Source organism: Oncorhynchus tshawytscha, linkage group LG08 (genome assembly GCF_018296145.1).
Source record: "Oncorhynchus tshawytscha isolate Ot180627B linkage group LG08, Otsh_v2.0, whole genome shotgun sequence".
Lineage (NCBI taxonomy): Eukaryota > Metazoa > Chordata > Actinopteri > Salmoniformes > Salmonidae > Oncorhynchus > Oncorhynchus tshawytscha.
Window position 1 is genome coordinate 46,557,699 of NC_056436.1, and position 19,702 is coordinate 46,577,400.

General features: G+C 40.1%; 1 protein-coding gene and 1 long non-coding RNA gene across 2 annotated transcripts; both read right to left on the reverse strand.

Moving 5' to 3' along the window:
- Positions 1 to 8: 8 nt before the first annotated feature.
- On the reverse strand, positions 9 to 4,551 carry LOC112256422 (glucosamine 6-phosphate N-acetyltransferase). The gene is made up of 6 exons (XM_024429679.2): positions 4,359 to 4,551; positions 2,642 to 2,805; positions 2,401 to 2,463; positions 1,875 to 2,002; positions 1,589 to 1,650; positions 9 to 1,028 (listed from the first exon to the last, which is right to left on the reverse strand). The coding sequence occupies exons 1-6, from the start codon at positions 4,364 to 4,366 to the stop codon at positions 881 to 883; spliced, it is 573 nt and encodes a 190-aa protein (XP_024285447.1). The 5' UTR covers positions 4,367 to 4,551; the 3' UTR covers positions 9 to 880.
- Positions 4,552 to 13,596: 9,045 nt separating this feature from the next.
- LOC121846999 lies at positions 13,597 to 17,042 on the reverse strand. The gene is made up of 3 exons (XR_006083982.1): positions 15,757 to 17,042; positions 15,542 to 15,657; positions 13,597 to 15,222 (listed from the first exon to the last, which is right to left on the reverse strand). It is a non-coding gene; the product is annotated as an uncharacterized LOC121846999 (long non-coding RNA).
- Between the last annotated feature and the right edge of the window lie 2,660 nt (positions 17,043 to 19,702).

The following is a 19,702-nucleotide window of genomic DNA, read 5'->3' on the forward strand; positions in this document are numbered from 1 at the left end:
GTAACAACCAGTGTAAAAATAATTTATTAGCATTTTTACATAGAATAAAAATGTCCCCAGTTGCCAAGACTAACAGCATAATTATGAAACTAAACTGAAAAACCTAAAGGTTGAATAAATAAGCTTTCATTACAATTCCATTTAATTTACCCCATACCTTCATACCAAATGTAGCTATGTATTTTCTAGAACAGAATTCCCTCAAACCTATACATGATTTTACTTGTGTACAACTTGAACTTCCTGAGGTCTGAAATAACCCATGTACCATTGATCACTAGTGAAAGCATATATCAAACTTGAGTCATTCTGTGCTGCCCATAGGCCAATAGTTTGCCAGCACAGTTATCAGTCTAAAGGGCACCAAGATCAAAGTCTTTTTGCCAATGAACACAAAATACAATTTCAGCGGGTAATTGTAAAATTTCCCAAAATAAATATGCAGTACCTTAGCATAATGAATGTCCCAAGTTTTCTGCCCTACATTAAGGTACCAAATGGTCTTTGTAGTACATGGGACTTCTCACATGTGGACCAGTCTGCAAATCTTAAGTTGCAATTAACATACGTAAATATTAACTAAACCCTCAACACATACATTTGAATCAAAAAACTAGGAAATCGTTCAATGTGTTTCCTATAAAGCACAGAGAGCACTTTATCGCATGTGCAGAAGTCCCAAATTCCAGACTGGATTGACATTCCTTTGTTAAGAAGCCAGGGACACAATGCCAAATCTCCCCCAGGTGAGGTAGCTTTGTGACCAGAGGGATGGTGACTGACGGTGGGGAGATGACTTAAACGTTAGGATCCTAAACCAATATGACAATGTCCTGGAACCAATTTCTTCAAGTCAAATCCCAGGGAGGGAGAACGACGCTCAATCAAAGAACCGACACTGCATGTAAGTCTCGTCTGATGCGGAGTAGCTAAACTTTGTGTAGAAGGCCACGTTCTTGGGTGCACATTCCAATGTTATTTTATAGCAATCTAGTTTTTTGCTGAGGAGAGTGAGGGTCGACACTAACCTGAAATTGGTGAGAGAAAACAAGAACCGTTAAAGGACAATAGCCCACCTTGTTTTGCGAGACAAGTAGAAAAAGCTACAACCTCACTGTGAAATGTAACACTCATGTTTACCAGATAGTATTACAGAACAGGGGTTGGAAGAGAGGCAAGGACTACCAATTAAGTCAAACTATTTTTTTCCATTAGTTTACTGTTCATACAGTCCCAAAATATTTTGCATGTCCGCAGTCAAGTCATCATGAGGTGGCAGGTAGCCTCGTGGTTAGAGAGTTGGGGTAGCAACCGAATCTAATCCCCGAGCTGACAAGGTAAAAATATATAATTCTGCCCCTGAACAAGGCAGTTAACCCACTGCTCCTAGGCTGTCATTGTAAATAAGAATTTGTTCTTAACTGACTTGCCTAGTTAAATTTTAAAACAATGTGGCAAGTGACACTACTTCTTGTCAATAGGATTTTCAAGAAGCAAACTGACTGCTGACATGCAAAACATTGAGACTTAACAGTGGCATTGTTTTTTTGGGTGGATTTTTCCTTTAAGCTCAGTGGAGACTACTCACAGTTTCCCCAGCTGTTTTCCCCGGCACACGTCACTGACAACCACCTCCTCCACCCTTCCTCTCTGTGAATGAGACAAAATGTCAGACATTCAGAAGTCTTCAATGGGCTGAATAACTATGTGACAAATGTGTGGTTTTGAGCAAAATATCCCATTGTCATCAATGCAATGTTACGCGTGTCTGTCACGATTCGGCCCGATAAGATTTGACCAAGTACATCAATCAAAAAGGAGTTGACATAGATCCAGGGAGGGTTTAATGTATATTGCTTGTTGGTAAACCCTACCTTTGCACAGGAATGAATGAATTTGTGCTCTGTGATCAATGTGGCCGTGGCAACAATCTGTCCCAGGTTTGTGTCCTCCACCACGATGACATAGTAGTCCCCAGTCTTTTTCATGTGCTCAAAATTCTCTACAAGAGAATATACAGGATCATTTGGGTAGTGCGTGCATCTACATCTGATGGACAGGATATCATATGGCAAAAGGCTTATTGAGGACCTTTTTACTGGAGAATGTGTTTGTTTTCTATGATTGTGTATTGATGTGTATACAAGGCTCATCTGTAAAAGAGACCTTGGTCTCGGCATGACTCCCTATCAAAATAAAAGGTCAAATAAAATAACCAGTTCTTAGCAGTAAACGATAGTATGGCTCTTAAGCATATCAATATTTTTTTAATGTTTGTTTTAGGATTTATATACCATGCCTTTGAAAAATCTGAATGTACATTCACAACATGTCAAAATCCATTGTCAAAATTAAACAGTCAATGTGTATTGCCATACCTAGGCTTTGATTGGAACTTACTAATAAACTGCTCTGGCGTAACATCCCCTGCAGTTGTGAGTTGGGATAACACCTTGTAGAATCCTGTGTAGCAAAAACAACATTGGAACTATTAGGAAACTTACATTCATTTTATTTTAGACAGAATAGAATGCCTGCTTCAGTCCGAATAGTTCCTGCTTCAGTCCGTTTTCTTCCGGTTGGTGCCGAATGCACACAACCCAGATAAAGCAGTGTGTTGTAGTGGCCCTTCCTTCCTTACCCCTGTTGAAGTCAGCTGTGCAGAGGGGCCTGAGGACCAGACCTTCCCCAGGCTGGGAGGGGGAGATTGGGGGAGAGAAGGACACGGTCTTGCTACTCCAGTCCAGCTCCTGGAGCAGAGCTGGCTCGAATAGTGGCGTCTCATCCAGCAGCATCCCACAGGCTCTGTACACACACACACACACACACACACGTTTAATGTTAGCAAAACTGTGACCTGAAGGTGTGGGAATAGGATGTATGTACTAATCAAATACTGACTGTATGTAGTGTGTAAATCCATTCTCCAAGATTAGCTTAATATGTTTACTTTTGAAATGACGAATTCAGTTCTGGATGTACAGACAGTGGACTTTGACCGAGCAAATACGGTATAAAATAGTACTGAGGAACAAAACGAGTCTAAATTTGGGTTGAAAGACACTCAGGGCAGTTTCCAAAATGGTAGACAATGTCAGTGAGTGACTAACATTCAACTTGAGGAAATTGTATAAATAATTTAATGACACTATTCTGTCCTCTTGGCTTTGTCAGGTGAAATAACTTCTTATCTCACTCTTACTGGGATTGAATTACAACTGTATTGTGTTCAGAATATGTCCTCCAATACTCTCCTCCTATCCAGGAAGTGTAACAGGAGTTGGACCTACCCCACTATGTGGACACATTTGGGTGCAGCCATAGAACAAGAATTTAGGCCTACAGTCCACCTTTTGCCAAGTAAAAGAACTGACTGATGGTGGTCAAAGTCAATTGTCTTGCCTAGAATTGTTTCATAAACAGCGAAGGACTGGTCTAGTTATGGAAGTGTTTATATTTTTTTCCCTTGATGAATCTAGAAGAGCAAGGTTAGTTCATTGCTAGCGGTCTTTGGTAAAACGTACTTAAGTAAAAAATACTTTAAAGTACTACCTAAGTCGTATTTTTTACTTCACTACATTCGTAAAGAAAATAATGGACTTTGTACTCCATCCATTTTTCCTGACACCCAAAAGTACATTTTGAATGCAAGCACTTATCAAGAGAACATCCCTGGCCATCCCTACTGCCTCCGACCTGGTGGACTCATGAAGCACAAATACTTCATTTGTAAATTATGTCTGAGTGTTGAAGTGTGCCCCTGACCATCTGTAAATAAAACAACAAGAAAATGGTGTCCTCTGGTTTGCTTAACATATGGGATTTGAAATGATTTATAACTTTTGATACTTTAGTATATTTGAGCAATTACATGTTATTTTGATACTTATGTATATTTAAAACCAAATATTTTACTTTTACTCAAGTAGTATTTTACTGGGTGACTTTTACGCGAGTCATTTTCTATTAAGGTATCTTTACTTTCACTCAAGTATGACCATTGGGTACTTTTTACACCACTGCTAGCCGTCATAAAATGTTCACTATTTCCAAAAGGCACAGTAACTATGTTGCCACAAGCACAGATAGAACAATGGTTTAGTTATAGATATCTTTGCCATGAGTTTCCATAGTACCACAGTCTTTTTCCTGACAAATGTTTTCCCTGACAAGCTAACGTTACAACAACTAGCTAGCTAGAGAGAGTAACTACTTGCTAACATGTTAATTATAGCTAGCTAATTATATAATTAATCAGAGATCTGCTGGCTAGCTGACGTTAACTACACTTCACAACATTGCTCTTCAGCTATGCTAATGTAGCTAGCTAAATCAAGAAAATATGTCAATGTACTTACGGTGACATCAATGTAAGGACACGTACAGATGAATAAATATCGGAATGAGATGAATGAATACTTGATCGATCTCCTTCTTCGAGAGTATCACTAGCTTACATCATTGATCGAAACAGATGATTTTTTTCTTCCTCCTTCTGATATCACTACTGTATGACGTGGCAGAGATGCTAGAGCCAGAGACGGAAGAGGAAGTGAGACATCCCACTCCACTCAGAACTAAGTAGACAAGACCAAGAGCCGTATACTGTGCCTTCAGAAAATATTCATGCCTCTTGATTTATTCCACCTTTTGGTTGTTACAGCCTGAATTCAAAATGGATTAAATAGCTTGTTTTTTTCCTCTCACCCATCTACACACAATAACCCATAATAACAAAGTAAAAACATGTTTTTAGAAAATGTTGCAAATGTATTGAAAAGGAAATACAGAAATAGCTCATTTACATAAGTATTGATACCCATGAGTCAATAATTTGTAGAAGCAACTTTGGCAGTGACTACAGGTGTCTTTTTGGGTATGTCTCTAAGAGTTTTCCACACCTGGTTTGTGCAACATTTGCCCATTATTATTTTCAAAATTCTTCAAGCCCTGTCAAATTCGTTGTTGATCATTTCTTGACACCATATTCAGGTCTTGCCATACATTTTCAAGTAGATTTAAGTCAACACTGTAACTTGGCCACTCAGGAACATTCAATGTCTTCTTCGTAAGCAACTCCAGTGCAAATTTGGCTTGTGTTTAGTTTATTGTCCTGCTGGAAGGGGAATTAATCTCCCGGTGTCTAGTGGAAAGCAGATTTTGCCTGTGCTTAGCTCCATTCGGTTTATCCTGAAAAACTCCCCAGCCCTTAACGATTACAAGTATCCCCATAACATTATGCAGCCACCACTATGCTTGAAAGTATGGAGAGTGGTACTCAGTAATGTGTTATATTGGATTTGTCCCAAACATAACACTTTGTTTTCAGGACAAAAAGTGAATTGTTTTGCCACATTTCTTGCAGTATTACTTTAGTGCCTTGTTGCAAACAGGATGCATTTTTTGGAATATTTTGTATTATGTACAGGCTTCCTTCTTTTCACTCTGTCAATTAGGTTAGTATTGTGGAGTAACTACTATAATATTATTGATCCATCCTCAGTTTTCTCCTATCACAGCCATTCAATTCTGTAACTGTTTTAAAGTCAACATTGACCTCATGGTGAAAACCCTGAGCGGTGTCCTTCCTCTCCAGCAACTGAGTTAGGAAGGACACCTGTATATTTGTATTGACTTGGTGTATTAATACATCATCCAAACTGAAATTAAGAACTTCACAATGCTCAAAGGGATATTCAATGTCAGATTTTTTTAACCAAAAGGTGCACGCCCCTCTTTGCGAGGCATTGTAAAACCTCCCTGGACTTTGTGGGTGAATCTGTGTTTGAAATGCACAGCTCGACTGGGGGACATTACAGATAATTGTACGTGTGAGGTACAGAGGTGACATATTCATTTAAAAAATCATGTTAAACACTATTATTCCTTGTGATTTATGTGACTTGTTGAGCAAATCTTTTCCACAACAAAGTGTGGAAAAGGTCAAGGGGTGTGAATACTTTCTGAAGTAGTTGGGTCAGGTTTTAGAATTAGCTGCCATGTTTGCACCGTTGTTCTTAACATTTTGGTGATGTAACAGTACGAGAGCACCTCTGACAATTCCCCTATGAAATTACCGCTGTAAACAAGCAGCAAAGAGTTGCAAATTTAACAGATGTTTTTATTGATTAGCATTTGGGATAATGTGTATCCAAGTCTGTACTATGTTGTGTTGTCAACAAATTGCATGTCTGCTTTCACTGGACATCTTCATAGGTTTTGAAAACTATGTGAAATAATCAGTACAACGAAGGGTCAATTAGTAACGGCCATGGAGGAGAAAGTGGAGCTCTCTAAATGTTCTGACAGAAACCGCAATGGCCCAACTCTCTATATACAGTGCCTTCGGAAAGTATTCAGACACCTTGACTTTTTCCACATACAGCCTTATTCTAAAATGGATTAAATAAATAAAAATCCTCTGAAATCTACTCATAATAACCCATAATGACAAAGCGAAAACAGGTTTTTAGAAATATTTGCAAAAAAATGAGCTATGAGACTTGAAATTGAGCTAAGGTGCATCCTGTTTCTATTGATCATCCTTGAGATGTTTCTTCAACTTGGAGTCCACCTTTGGTAAATTCAATTGATTGGACATGATTTGTAAAGGCACACACCTGTCTATATAAGGTCCCAAAGTTGACAGTGCATGTCAGAGCAAAGACCAAGTCAATTGTCCAAAGAGCTCCGAGACAGGATTGTGTCGAGGCACAGATCTGGGCAAGGCTGCCAAAAAAATTCAGCAGTACTGAAGGTCCCCAAGAACAAAGTGGCCTCCATCATTCTTAAGCGGAAGAAAATTGGAACCACCAAGACTCTTCCTAGAGCTGACCACCCGACCAAAATAAGCAATCGGGGGAGAAGTGCCTTGGTCAGGGAGGTGGCCAGGAACTCGATGGTCAGGAACTCGATGGTCACTCTGACAGAGTTCTAGAGTTCCTCTGTAGAGATGGGAGATCCTTCCAGAAGGACAACCATCTCTGCAGCACTCCACCAATCAGGCCATTATGGTAGAGTGGCCAGACGGAAGCCACTCCTCAGTAAAAGGCACATTTCAGCCCGCTTGAAGTTTGCCAAAAGGCACCTAAAGACTCCCAGACCATGAGAAACAAGATTATCTGGTCTAATGAAACCAAGATGGAACTCTTCGGCCTGAATGCCAAGCGTCACATCTGGAAGAAACTTGGCACCATCTCGGTGAAGCATGGTGGTGACAGCATCATGCTATTGGGATGTTTTTCAGCGGTAGGGACTGGGAGACTAGCCAGAATTGAGGGAAACATGAACAGAGCAAAGTACAGACAGATACTTGATGAAAACCTGCTCCAAATCGCTCAGGACCTCAGACTGGAGCGAAGGTTCACATTCCAACAGGACAATGACCCTAGGCACACAGCAAGACAACGCAGGAGTGGCAAGTCTTGAGTGGCCCAGCCAGAGCCCGGACTTGAACCCGATCGAACATCTCTGGAGAGACCTGAAAATAGCTGTGCAGCAACGCTCCCCATCTAACCTGACAGAGCTTGAGAGAGTCTGCAGAGAAAAATGGGACACACTCCCAAAACAGGTCTACCAAGCTTGTAGCGTCATACCCAAGAAGACAATGCTGTAATCGCTGCCAAAGGTGCTTCAACAAAGTACTGAGTAAAGGGTCTGTATACTTACACTACCGATCAAAAGTTTTAGAACACCTACTCATTCAAGTGTTTTTATTTATTTGTACTATTTTCTACATTGTAGAATAATAGTGAAGACATCAAAACTATGAAATAACACATATGGAATCATTTATTAACCAAATACGTGTTAAACAAATCAAAATATATTTTATATTTGAGATTCTTCAAATAGCCACCCAAATGCCTTGATGACAGCTTTGCACACTCTTGGCATTCCCTCAACCAGCACAACCAAGTCAGAACAATAGGCTTAAATTATGAGGGGAAAAGGGAGCAAATTATTAGCATGAGGCACATGGGCTACTAACAGCTTACTACACAACATACACTAAGTATTACTTTCTTAGCTACAGTGTATATATCTCCCTGGCATATTACATGATTTATGCAGCAGTATACAAGACACGTAGTTGTGCTGTGCTCACTTGAACAGGGAGGTGGTGCGGTGGTCCTTCGTGGTAAAATTGATCATCAAACTTTGTCATCAAAGTCTAGCATTCTCTGGATTTATGGTGCTTTCAAGACAACTGGAAACTCTGAAAAAAACAAGGTTGAATCATGAACTCCGTGATCTTCAGTTTGGAGATCTAGAAAGAGACCCGAGATCCCAACTTGGAATTCCGAGTTGGATGACCATTCAAAACTTATTTTCCCAGGCGGAGCTAGTTTTTAAAAAAGTTCCCAGTTGTCTTGAACTCACTGAAGTCTGAGATTTCCCAGTTCCGAGTCCAGTTGTTTCGAATGCGGCAGAAGTCATGCTGGATTGACAGCATGTCCAACTTTAAATGTTTATCCTTTTATGGTTGGAAAAGAGACCCTTCAACCCTGACTTGGACCATACATCCACTCCACTGTATAGCAGGCTAGTGATTGTTTTGCTATGCTTGCAGTTAGCCACGGATTCCTTCCAAACCACTCATTGTTGTGTAATGTTTATGTCCAATGGCCGATGAGCACCGATACGTTTTACCTATAATTTCTCTTCATACGACAAGGATGTAAAAGGATTTGCCAGTAGACTGTCGACTTAATTAATGATGATGACTGCTAGCTTGCTAGCTAAGATTTTGAAAGTATGATGTTGACATGATCAGTTTAATCAAAGCCACAGTACATATAACGTGATTTGACATCATTTTATCTGTGGTCAATGACCTTGAGCATTCTTGGATGGGCCCTTAAATATATATATTTTTTTTTAAACCTCTTTTTCCAATTTCGTAATTACCATCTTGTCTCATCGCTGCCACTCCCCAGCGAGCTCGGGAGACACGAAGGTCGAGTCATGCATCCTCCGAAACATGACCGCATTTCTTAACACCCGCTCGCTTAACCCGGAAGCCAGCTGCACCAATGTGTCAGAGGAAACACTGTTTAACTGACAATCATTGTCAGCCAGCAGGCACCCGGACCGCCACAAGGAGTCGCTAGAGCACGATAAGCCAAGTAAAGCCCCACCGACCAAACCCTCCCCGAACCTGGACGACGCTGGGCCAATTTTGTGCCGCCCTATGGGACTCCCGGTCCCGGCCGGCTATGACACAGCCTGGAATCGAACCACAGGCTGTAGTGACGCTGCAACTCTATGGCAGCACCCAAGGGGCTTGCATTCATGAGCTCTCCCCATAGATTTTGCAGTGACGTAGTGTCCCCATGAGTGACAGAACACTGAGCCAATCACGGTGCAACTAGAGAACATTACAAACCCCTACACTCCGTATTTTCCGCTGGCTGCCCCACCACCACAGAAAGCACTGAGTTAGGCTGAAACAGATGCATTTTGTAGCTGCCTTATTCAAGAAAGCAAAAAAGAGACCATGTTTGTATGCAGCTTTATTAACTCAATGATACATTTTTGATTGCAAATGTACACCCCCGATCAAAAGTTTGGGGTCACATAAAAATGTCCTTGTTTTTGAAAGAAAATCATTTTTTTGTACATTAAAATAACATCAAATTGATCAGAAATACAGTGTAGACATTGTTAATGTTGTACATTACTATTGTAGCTGGAAAAGGCAGATTTTTTTATGGAATCTCTACATAGGCGTACAAAGGCCCATTTATCAGCAACCATCAGTCCTGTGTTCCAATGGCACGTTGTGTTAGCTATTCCAAGTTTATAATTTTAAAAGGCTAATTGATCAAGTATATTAGAGTGTCTAGTTTGAGAAACAGACTCCTCACAAGTCCTTAACTGGCAGCTTCATTAAATAGTACCCGCAAAATACCGTCTCAACGTCAACAGTGAAGAGGCGACTCCGGGATGCTGGCCTTCTGTTAAAGGAATTAAATTACTCTATGTTTTAATATCCAATTAAATTAAACACTCTGTCCATTCATAAGGACTTGTAAGACCCTTATTCTATAATAATAGACAGAGCCCAGTCTCAAAATCAAACAGCAGAGTTTATTCTCGAGAGTACTTACACATTTTACCACAGGTTATAAACTGAAAATGACGTCAGCGTTTTCTAAATGTTCCGTCTCTTCTTGACACTGGTAGAAAGGCTCTATAGTTCTCAAGCCTTCCCTCCTCGCCTAGAGCCAAGGTCAGCCAGTGTAGATAAGCATTCTAGTCAGTCTGGAGATAGAAAGAAAGAAAATTCATACATGTACAGTAACATAATAGTATTCTGATTAGTTCATATACAGTAACATAATAGTATTCTGATTAGTACATATACAGTAACATAATAGTATTCTGACTCGTCAGGCCTGATTGAAATGTATACATAATTAGTCATTATAGGTAAAAATTCCCTTAACACCTTTAGGGAGAGTTCCTCTGTCCAGTGACTGTGTTCTTTTGCCCATGTTAATCTTTTATTTTTATTGGCCAGCCTGAGATATGGATTTTTCTTTGCAACTCTGCCTAGAATGCCAGCATCCCGGAGTCGCCTCTTCACTGTTGAGAATGGTGTTTTGCGGGTACTATTTCATGAAGCTGCCAGTTGAGGACTTGTGAGGCATCTGTTCTTCAAACTAGACACTCTAATGTACTTGTCCTCTTGCTCAGTTGTGCACCGGGTTCTCCCACGCCTCTTTCTATTCTGGTAAGAGCCTGTTTGAGCTGTTCTGTGAAGGGAGTAGTACACAGCGTTGTTCAAGATCGTCAGTTTCTTGGAATAGCCTTAATTTCCCAGAATAAGAATAGACTATCGAGTTTCAGAAGAAAGGTCTTTGTTTCTGGCCATTTTGAGCCTGTAATCGAACCCACAAATGCTGATGCTCCAGATACTCAACAAGTCTAAAGGCCAGTTTTATTGCTTCTTTAATCAGGACAAGTTTTCAGCTGTGCTAACATAATTGCAAAAGGGTTTTCTAATGATCAATTAGCCTTTTGAAATTATAAACTTGGATTAGCTAACACAACACAAGTAGCTATAGAGTTTACTTAGCTACTGCAGCTACAGTAGTTGCCTTGGTAACAAAATAGACATACTTCCTAGTTTAACTAACCAAACCATCAGTCCCAGCTTGCTATAATGAAAATCAAATTCAACAATGACAATGTTTTTAATTTGACTTTTTCTTTCAAAAGTAGCTCAAACATAGAACATGTAAGCTCAGCTCAGCATTCAACATCATAGTACCCACAAAGCTCATCACTAAGTTGAGGACCCTGGGACTAAACATCTCCCTCGGCAACTGGATCCTGGACTTCCTGACAGACCGCCCCCAGGTGGTAAGGGTAGGCAAGAACACATCTGCCACTCTGATCCTCAACACTGTGGCCCCTCAGGGGTGTGTACTTAGTCCCCTCCGCTTCTCCCTGTTCTCCCACGACTGCATGGCCAAGCACGAATCCAACACCATCATTAAGTTTGCTGATGACACAACAGTGGTAGGCCTGATCACCGAGGAGGTCAGAGAACTGGCAGTGAGGTGCCAGGACAACAACCTCTCCCTCAATGTGAGCAAGACAAAGGAGCTGGTCATGGTCTATAGGAAAAGGAGGGCTGAACAGCCCCCCATTGACATAGACGGGGCTGAAGTGGAGCGGTTCGAGTTTAACTTACAGTCACGTCAAACAGTGCAGCCAAAATAACAACAGTAGCTGCATTTGCATTTCGTTTGAGCTGTTTTTTAGTGACATTTATTTGGATGCATCCCTAATAATGAGCTAATGAGGCGCAATTTCACTGGCATAGAAAAGGAGAGGAGCTAGCCAACAACACAGTTAACACAATCATTTCAAACTGAATCTGGAAAGACTGCAGGCTAGCTGCACTACCTTTTTTAAATTGATATTTCTTTGTATATATCCATACAAATAATGCCAGCTGGAAGGCATGTATGGTGAAACTTTAGAATAGACTGTTGGATATGCCAACTGCCAGAAAAGCTAGTAAAACTTTTCAATGGGATCATTCCATAAGGGGATACTGGGCAACTGAACTTTCTGACCTTTTTCAAACAGTCTGACTGTGAACATCTGTACAAAAAAAAAAATTAAGGGAGACATGATAAAACAAAAGATACAACAAAAAATCTATTGATGCAGTATGAAAAAAATGGGTAGAGAATAATCATAAACCCAAATTGAGAACCTTTTGTTTGATCAAGGGTGCATTTGTGTGTTAGAGATTTGTTGTGTATAACCTACCTAAAAGCAAGAGATCGCTATGTGCACAGGTAAGATCAGGGATATTACCTCTGCGTATTGAAACAGGTCGGTATCGTGGTGAAACAGAAGAGGAAAGACTATGTAATTATTGTTACCACGAAGAAATAAAGAATTAAACTCATTTTATCCTCTATTGCCCGTTCTACCACGATATACGCTTGCTCTTATTCCAGAAAGTCCACCAGATATACCCTGGCATTATGTGGCTGAGTGATGAGGAGAAATTGAAATGTTTTTTTTCTCCATTGTGTATTTCCGTTTGTGGAAATTTTTTGATAAAGCCTGGAATAAAATAAAAGGGGCTACCGATAATTAAATTGTAAAAATATTTAGATTCTATGTGGTAAATGGCATGTGTGTATATAGATTGTGTATAGGCTTGTCTCCCATTTGAATCTTCTCTTTGTGCCTGACTGGGTTCAAGTGACTTCTGTTTCTTTTTTTATTTATCTATATATGTTATGTATGCATGCATGTATGTAAACTCAGCAAAAAAAAGAAACGTCCCTTTTTCAGGACCCTGTCTTTCAAAGATAATTCGTAAAATTCCAAATAACTTCACAGATATTCATTGTAAAGGGTTTAAACCCTGTTTCCCATGTTTGTTCAATGAACCATAAACAATTAATGAACATGCACCTGTGGAACAGTCGTTAAGACACTAATAGCTTACAGACAGTAGGCAATTAAGGTCACAGTTATGAAAACATAGGACACCAAAGAGGCCTTTCTACTGACTCTGAAAAACACCAAAAGAAAGATGCCCAGGGTCACTGCTCATCTGCGGAACGTGCCTTAGGCAAGGAGGCATGAGGACTGCAGATGTGGCCAGGGCAATAAATTGCAATGTCTACACTGTGAGACGCCTAAGACAGCGCTTCAGGGAGACAGGATGGACAGCTGATCGGCCTCGCAGTGGCAGACCACGTGTAACAACACCTGCACAAGATCGGTACAGCCGAACATCACACCTGCGGGACAGATACAGGATGGCAACAACTGCCCGAGTTACACCAGGAACGCACAATCCCTCCATCAGTGCTCAGACTGTCCGCAATAGGCTGAGAGAGGCTGGACTGAATGCTTGTAGGCCTGTTGTAAGGCAGGAAGATGGTATCCTGGAGGTCTTATTGTTTTCTTTTGTTGATTAAATAAACACACTTGAAACCGAGCTAATCCAACTCTGTCCGTGTCTGATCTGTGTAAACGTCTTGACCAAACCCCCTGGTCTATATATATATACACCCCCTGGTGTATATATATTATTTTACTGATCTAGGGATGAAATTTTTTGGATAACCTTATTTACTATTATATATATATATATTATATATATATTTTTTATATATTTTTTCACTCTTCATGCAATGCAGAGAACACCGGAAGAACTATAATTTAATTACCATGAGTTAATTGTATTTTTTTTTAAATGTGTCAAATAATACCATAAGGGATGGGTTGCCAATTGGCGAATAGACACAAAAATAAAATTTCATTCATTCAAAAATAAAATGTAATTCATGCCAGCTGATTCATAATTTAGACTGGCTGAGAAATGCTGCCTACCTATCTGTCTCGTCCCGGCACGTTCATTACTATGGGACGGCTGGAGGATGTTTAAACAATGTTGCAAATGTCGGAGAGACAGACAGTTAGGTTTGTACAAATCTCCGCTGTTGAAAACAAAATGTTAGTCTAAAAGAAATGTGAGATAATGTCTCGATGCTTTTTATTGTGGAGATGAAGTTTATAAATTACCTAGCTGGGCTGATGTGACAGTGGATTGCAGTCAGATGGAACAGAGTAAATAGGCATTTTAACATCATAGATTTAGCCGGTGGTAAATTGTGGAATAGACACCGGCTGGAATGAAGCATTCAGAATTAGACCCACCCATTGTAAAAAATAATCATTAACCAGATTACCCTGGATACCAAAATTAGATGAGTGATAACTCAATTCTAGAATGTTGTCATTGATGAGAATGAATCAAAAAATCTATTGACATTCAGAATTTACTCTGTTTACACATCCAGCCTGTATTGTAGTTTCATGACCAGAGACAAATCATCAAAGGCACATTATCTACAGTATAAATTCAGAGTGGTACATGCATTCACACAGTCTTTATTTATAGGATCCTTCCAACCATATGATTAATATGTCAAGTGATAAACTTTTCACTGTTAACTTGATAATTTATGAGAAAAACTGCACTTATCATGTGAAAATTACAGTAGATTAAATATCTGCAGCTGTAATGAAATCAACCAAATCAAACTTTATTTATATAGCATATTTCGTACATCAAATGCATTTCAAGATGTTCAAAGTCATGCGTTGAAAGGCATGTGGCAATTAACATCCTTCCTCTTGGCCAAGTCTCTATAGCTGACCAGGGGATTCTCTCTACCACATGAGAATGGCCTTGTGGAGCTCATAAGTGTAGCCATGCAGCTACACGGGCTATTATTGCGGTTCACAATATCGTCTGTAAAAGATATGTAATGTGAGTGGAGGAAGCAAACCGTGACCAACCAGGTGCAGTCAGTGGAGGACCTGTAACCCAGGTCACAGGGTCTGGGATCCTGGGTGCCTCACCGGATGGTCTGGTGGGCACCACAGTGGTGCTGGTGGTCAAGTATACCTATGGTAAAGGGACCATACCATTGAGGCAGTGAAGTCAAAAAACGTCTATATCAAGGAGGGAGAGTCTTACCGCCTCCGTGAAGCCCATCCTTACTTGCATCAGGTCAAAGGGCAACGCCACATCACTGGAAGGGACATCATCTTGGTTGTGTGGACCACCAAAGCCTCCATCACCATCCGCATCCAGCGTGACGACCTCTGGCAGACTCATATTGCTGGACTTGAGGAGTTTTCAAAGACCGCATGCTCCCAACGTTGGCACTGCAACAGTGAACATCCGCACACAAATCAGTTTTTGTTCTTACCTTTTTGGGGGATGGGGAGCACTGGATCAGCTCTCTTGTTGAACATCCTGTCAGTGCCTGTGTTCAGGGAAGCCAATGGTCCAAAAATATTCCACATAGTACACACACAGTAGGCTTTCAGAATAGCAGTACGGTAGTTAACGCAAGTTCAATCACAAGAACTGGTCTGAGTGAATCTCCACATAGTTTCTTTCAGTAGTACAACAGAATTCACATTGCAGTTTATCATGGGCACAATAGGAATTTATATCTGTGATGTTAAAATGATGTCTTACCCCAGAGTGTAAGAGAGAGTACATCACTTCCAGCAGATCTCCTTGCTGAGGGTGGTGTTGATCAAGCACTGCTTCTCGTGGGGTGAGCCTGACGTTCCCCATGTCACGCCTCATATCTAAAACATGAGGAAAAGGGGACATGAAGTCAGAATTTCGATGCAACTACCAATTCAATGTTTTACACAATATTGTATCATATTTGATGAGTTACTGACCTGTCCGCCCACAGGCTCGATGTGCTGTAGTCTCCACAACTGGACACTCGCTCTCGGATCACACTGGCACAGGATGTCCATGCACCAGATGGTCTGAGGGATGCACTCCTGTTGGACTGGAAAACAAAGAGACATTTGGTCAGTGGTGGGTCTTTTTCAATGCCATATCAACATCTTTGTCTGGAAGAAAACACCTTGTTTGTCATAATACAAACACACCTTGGACAATGTGACAAGTGATGAGAACCATACACAAACGTGACAAACATACTGCACAGATATCAACAAATTCATTGTTGTATCACATTTGATGAGTTACTGACCTGCCGGTCCACAGGCTCAATCTGCCGACAGAAAGTGCATTGTTAATCATAACACAAACCCATCTTGGAGAATGTGACAAGTGGTCCCTCAACACCCAATCCTCAAGCCTCATTGGTTGTTCTTGTTTCCCAATCAAGAGTCTGTTTCTTCCTCTTTCTCTTCTTCTTCCCCTTCTTTCTCTTCCTCTTCTGCCATGGTGGATGAGCTACCTTTTCTAGTAAATACAGGGCCATTTCTCTTTCCCACCGGAAAATAGCAGCTGCAGACCCAAGTGTTGTCACTGGGTTTCCGGGCCAAGCTGTCTGAAAGACAAAAAAAAGTTACTTTTACTAGCTAGCTAAGTTGATTACTGAAACGTTACCATCTATATTCAAATACCATAACTCACAGACTTGACTATAGTAACGGTAACAGACTGGGCTTTGGTTTATCTGCACATCTAAAATCCTAATATGTCGATGGGACATTTCTACTGGGATGGAGGAATCATCTGGAATGCTCAACTAGATGATCAGGACAGTCTAGTGTACTATTTGCCCGAAGAGGTGGAGTATTGCTATGAGTTATACTACTTCTGATTCTAATTCTCAAGAGTAAAGTTAAAACCTTCAGCCGTGAGGTCACTGAGGAGGACCAACACCGATAAGGGTGGTTCGGCTGAAAGGGACTGACATGCATGGATGGAATAAGGATTTTGGGCACTGGCCAGCAGACCACGATTTCTACAAGCTCGGGTAACATTTAGGTCCTAAATCTGTGGCATACGATGTTTATAAAGGCCAAATTTCACTCCTGTGTCAGGCTAGTTCGGCACATTTTCTGCTAGCCATTTCACTGCTGTGTCAGGCTAGTTTGGCACATTGTCTACTAGTCCAGTCTGAAAAGTAGTAGCCTCGGGCTACCTTTTTTTATCCCTGCTGACATGTGCACTACCATTCAAAAGTTTGGGGTCACTTAGAATGTCCCAGTTTTTGAAAGAAAAGCGCATTTTTTGTCCATTAAAATAACATCAAATTGATCAGAAATACAGTGTAGACATTGTTAATGTTGTAAATGAGTATTGTAGCTGGTAACGGCAGATTTTTTTAATGGAATATCTACATAGGCGTACAGAGGCCCATTATCAGCAACCATCACTCCTGTTCCAATGGCCCGTTGTGTTAGCTAATCCAAGTTTGTCATTTTAAAAGGCTAATTCATCATTAGAAAACCCTTTTGCAATTATGTTAGCACAGATGAAAACTGTTGTCCTGATTAAAGAAGCAATAAAACTGGCCTTCTTTAAACCAGTTGAGAATCTGGTGCATCAGCATTTGTGGGTTTGATTACAGGTTCAAAGTGGCCAGAAACAAAAAACTTTCTTCTGAAACGCTATTCTTGTTCTGAGAAATTGCCAAGAAACTGAAGACCTCATACAACTCTGTGTCCTCCCTCCCTTCACAGAACAGCACAAACTGGAAAGAGGAGTGGGGCCCCCCGGTGCACAACTGAGCAAGAGAACAAGTGCATTAGAGTGTCAAGTTTGAGAAACAGACGCCTCACAAGTCCTCAACTGCCAGCTTAATTAAATAGTACCCGCAAAACACCAGTCTCAAAGTCAACAGTGAAGAGGCGACTCCGGGATGCTGGCCTTCTAGGTTCCTCTGTCCAGTGTCTGTGTTCTTTTGCCCATCTTAATCTTTTCTTTTTATTGGCAAGCCTGTGATATGGCTTTTTCTTTGCAACTATGCCTAGAAGGCCAGCATCCCGGAGTCGCCTCTTCACTGTTGACGTTGAGACTGGTGTTTTGCGGGTACTATTATCCCCCCCACAATTCTGAATGACACTCTTTGTTTAAGACCTATTGAAGATTGAATAACCAATATTCAACGAAAATCCAATATAAACATTAGCCAACTTCAGATAGCTTCTAAACTAGCATATTAACTCAGTAGCAAAGATATTAGGTTTCCCCATCTGGCAGCCCGCAGGTGATGTCATTTGGATTCCCAAGTTCTCCGAAAAAAAATGCTGTAAAAACACTAGCAAACCAGCTTCAAGTGTTTTTAATTTTGGACATCTGTATTCCCATGCATAATAGAGAGAGATATGTGATTATATCTCTTTGTGCTTGTTTCATTATATTTGCAGTCTACTAATTATTTTTCATTATGGTCTGACCCTTGACCATCCATCACTGAAGAGGAAATTGCCCCATGGCAGAATCTAGTTGATGATCCCTAGCCTATGATGTTGATGTAAATTGTACATTGTGGATAGTTTGGAATATAGCCGGAAATATGTTAATAAATATGTAATGACCCAAAAACCTAACTATGTTTGCACTATAGTTAACCAGATCTTGACTACAACTAAGTATTTGACCCCACTGTGTTTTTACATTGTGAGTAAAATGTAATGCTTCTTACCCTTTAAATTCATTGACTTCAATTGAAATTATGATAAACGAGGGAGTGAAATTACTTTTTCTCTTCCGTCTCTGGTTGCGGTACCCCACCAGTACAAACTGCTTAAATCAAAATAGCATGGCTACTAAGTGTGCAATGTTATAAATGATGGATTTCAATATTGTCCTCATCTTACATTTTATTTACACAATATTTCAGAGCTTAGCGATATAAATATTGTTGAACTGGTCAAGCAAGCTGCCAGACGATTAACGTGACAACTACCGATTTCAACTTCACTGTTGGTTAAGGGCTTGTAAGTAAGCATTTCACGGTAAAGTCTACACTTGTATTCGGCGCATGTGTCAAATAATGTTTGATTTGATAAGCGTTCTCTGAAAAGGGCTTATTCAAAATGAGACCACTAGCTAGATTTATTGCTCCTCTTTAGGCCTTTTTGTTTTATAAAACAAATTAAAAAGATAAGCCTACAATGGTTGTGCAGTATAGACTATGGCAGCAATAGATTATTGAGTCAGCTAATTTAAAAAAATAAACAATCGTGAAATCAATTGTGAAATCCACATTACGTGTTTTTTGTGGATTCATTAACTGATTGCAGTTATTGTCTCCAGTTTTAAAGTGATTTTATATTTCAATTACTGTTGTGTATTGTATCCTACAAGCTACTTTTAAGTAATTACCAAACATTGTTTCATATTATTACATTTTCCAGTTTTGCTTAAAATTATGTAAAAATGATCTAATAACTGTTATAGTTTTTCTGTTGACATGACTGCTCTATCTTTGCGTTTAGCTGTCTGTTGTGAAATTCTTGAAATACACAATCTGCCTTATAAATGAATATAAGGGTCAACTCAAAATGATCTACGGATAATGGATATGTACGGGTAACTGGCCTAGAGATTTGCTGTAGACTAGGGATAGAGAGTCACGTTACAAGATACTTCTATAACATTAACGATTCTGGTTTCAGACACCTCCAACAACTTAGTTACTTTTCAGTCTGCCTTTGGGGAAATTATCCTACTTTTCAGGATGCCTTTTCATACTAAGGTGACAGACAAACAATTTGATCATCTATAGTGGATGATTGCTCTTGTAAATAAACAAGTTTCAAAATTACATTTCTATGTGTTCCCAAGTGATCACAATAATGTCTTGTCGTCCCATATTCAAAAGACAATGTTTGTATATACTTTACACATGACATG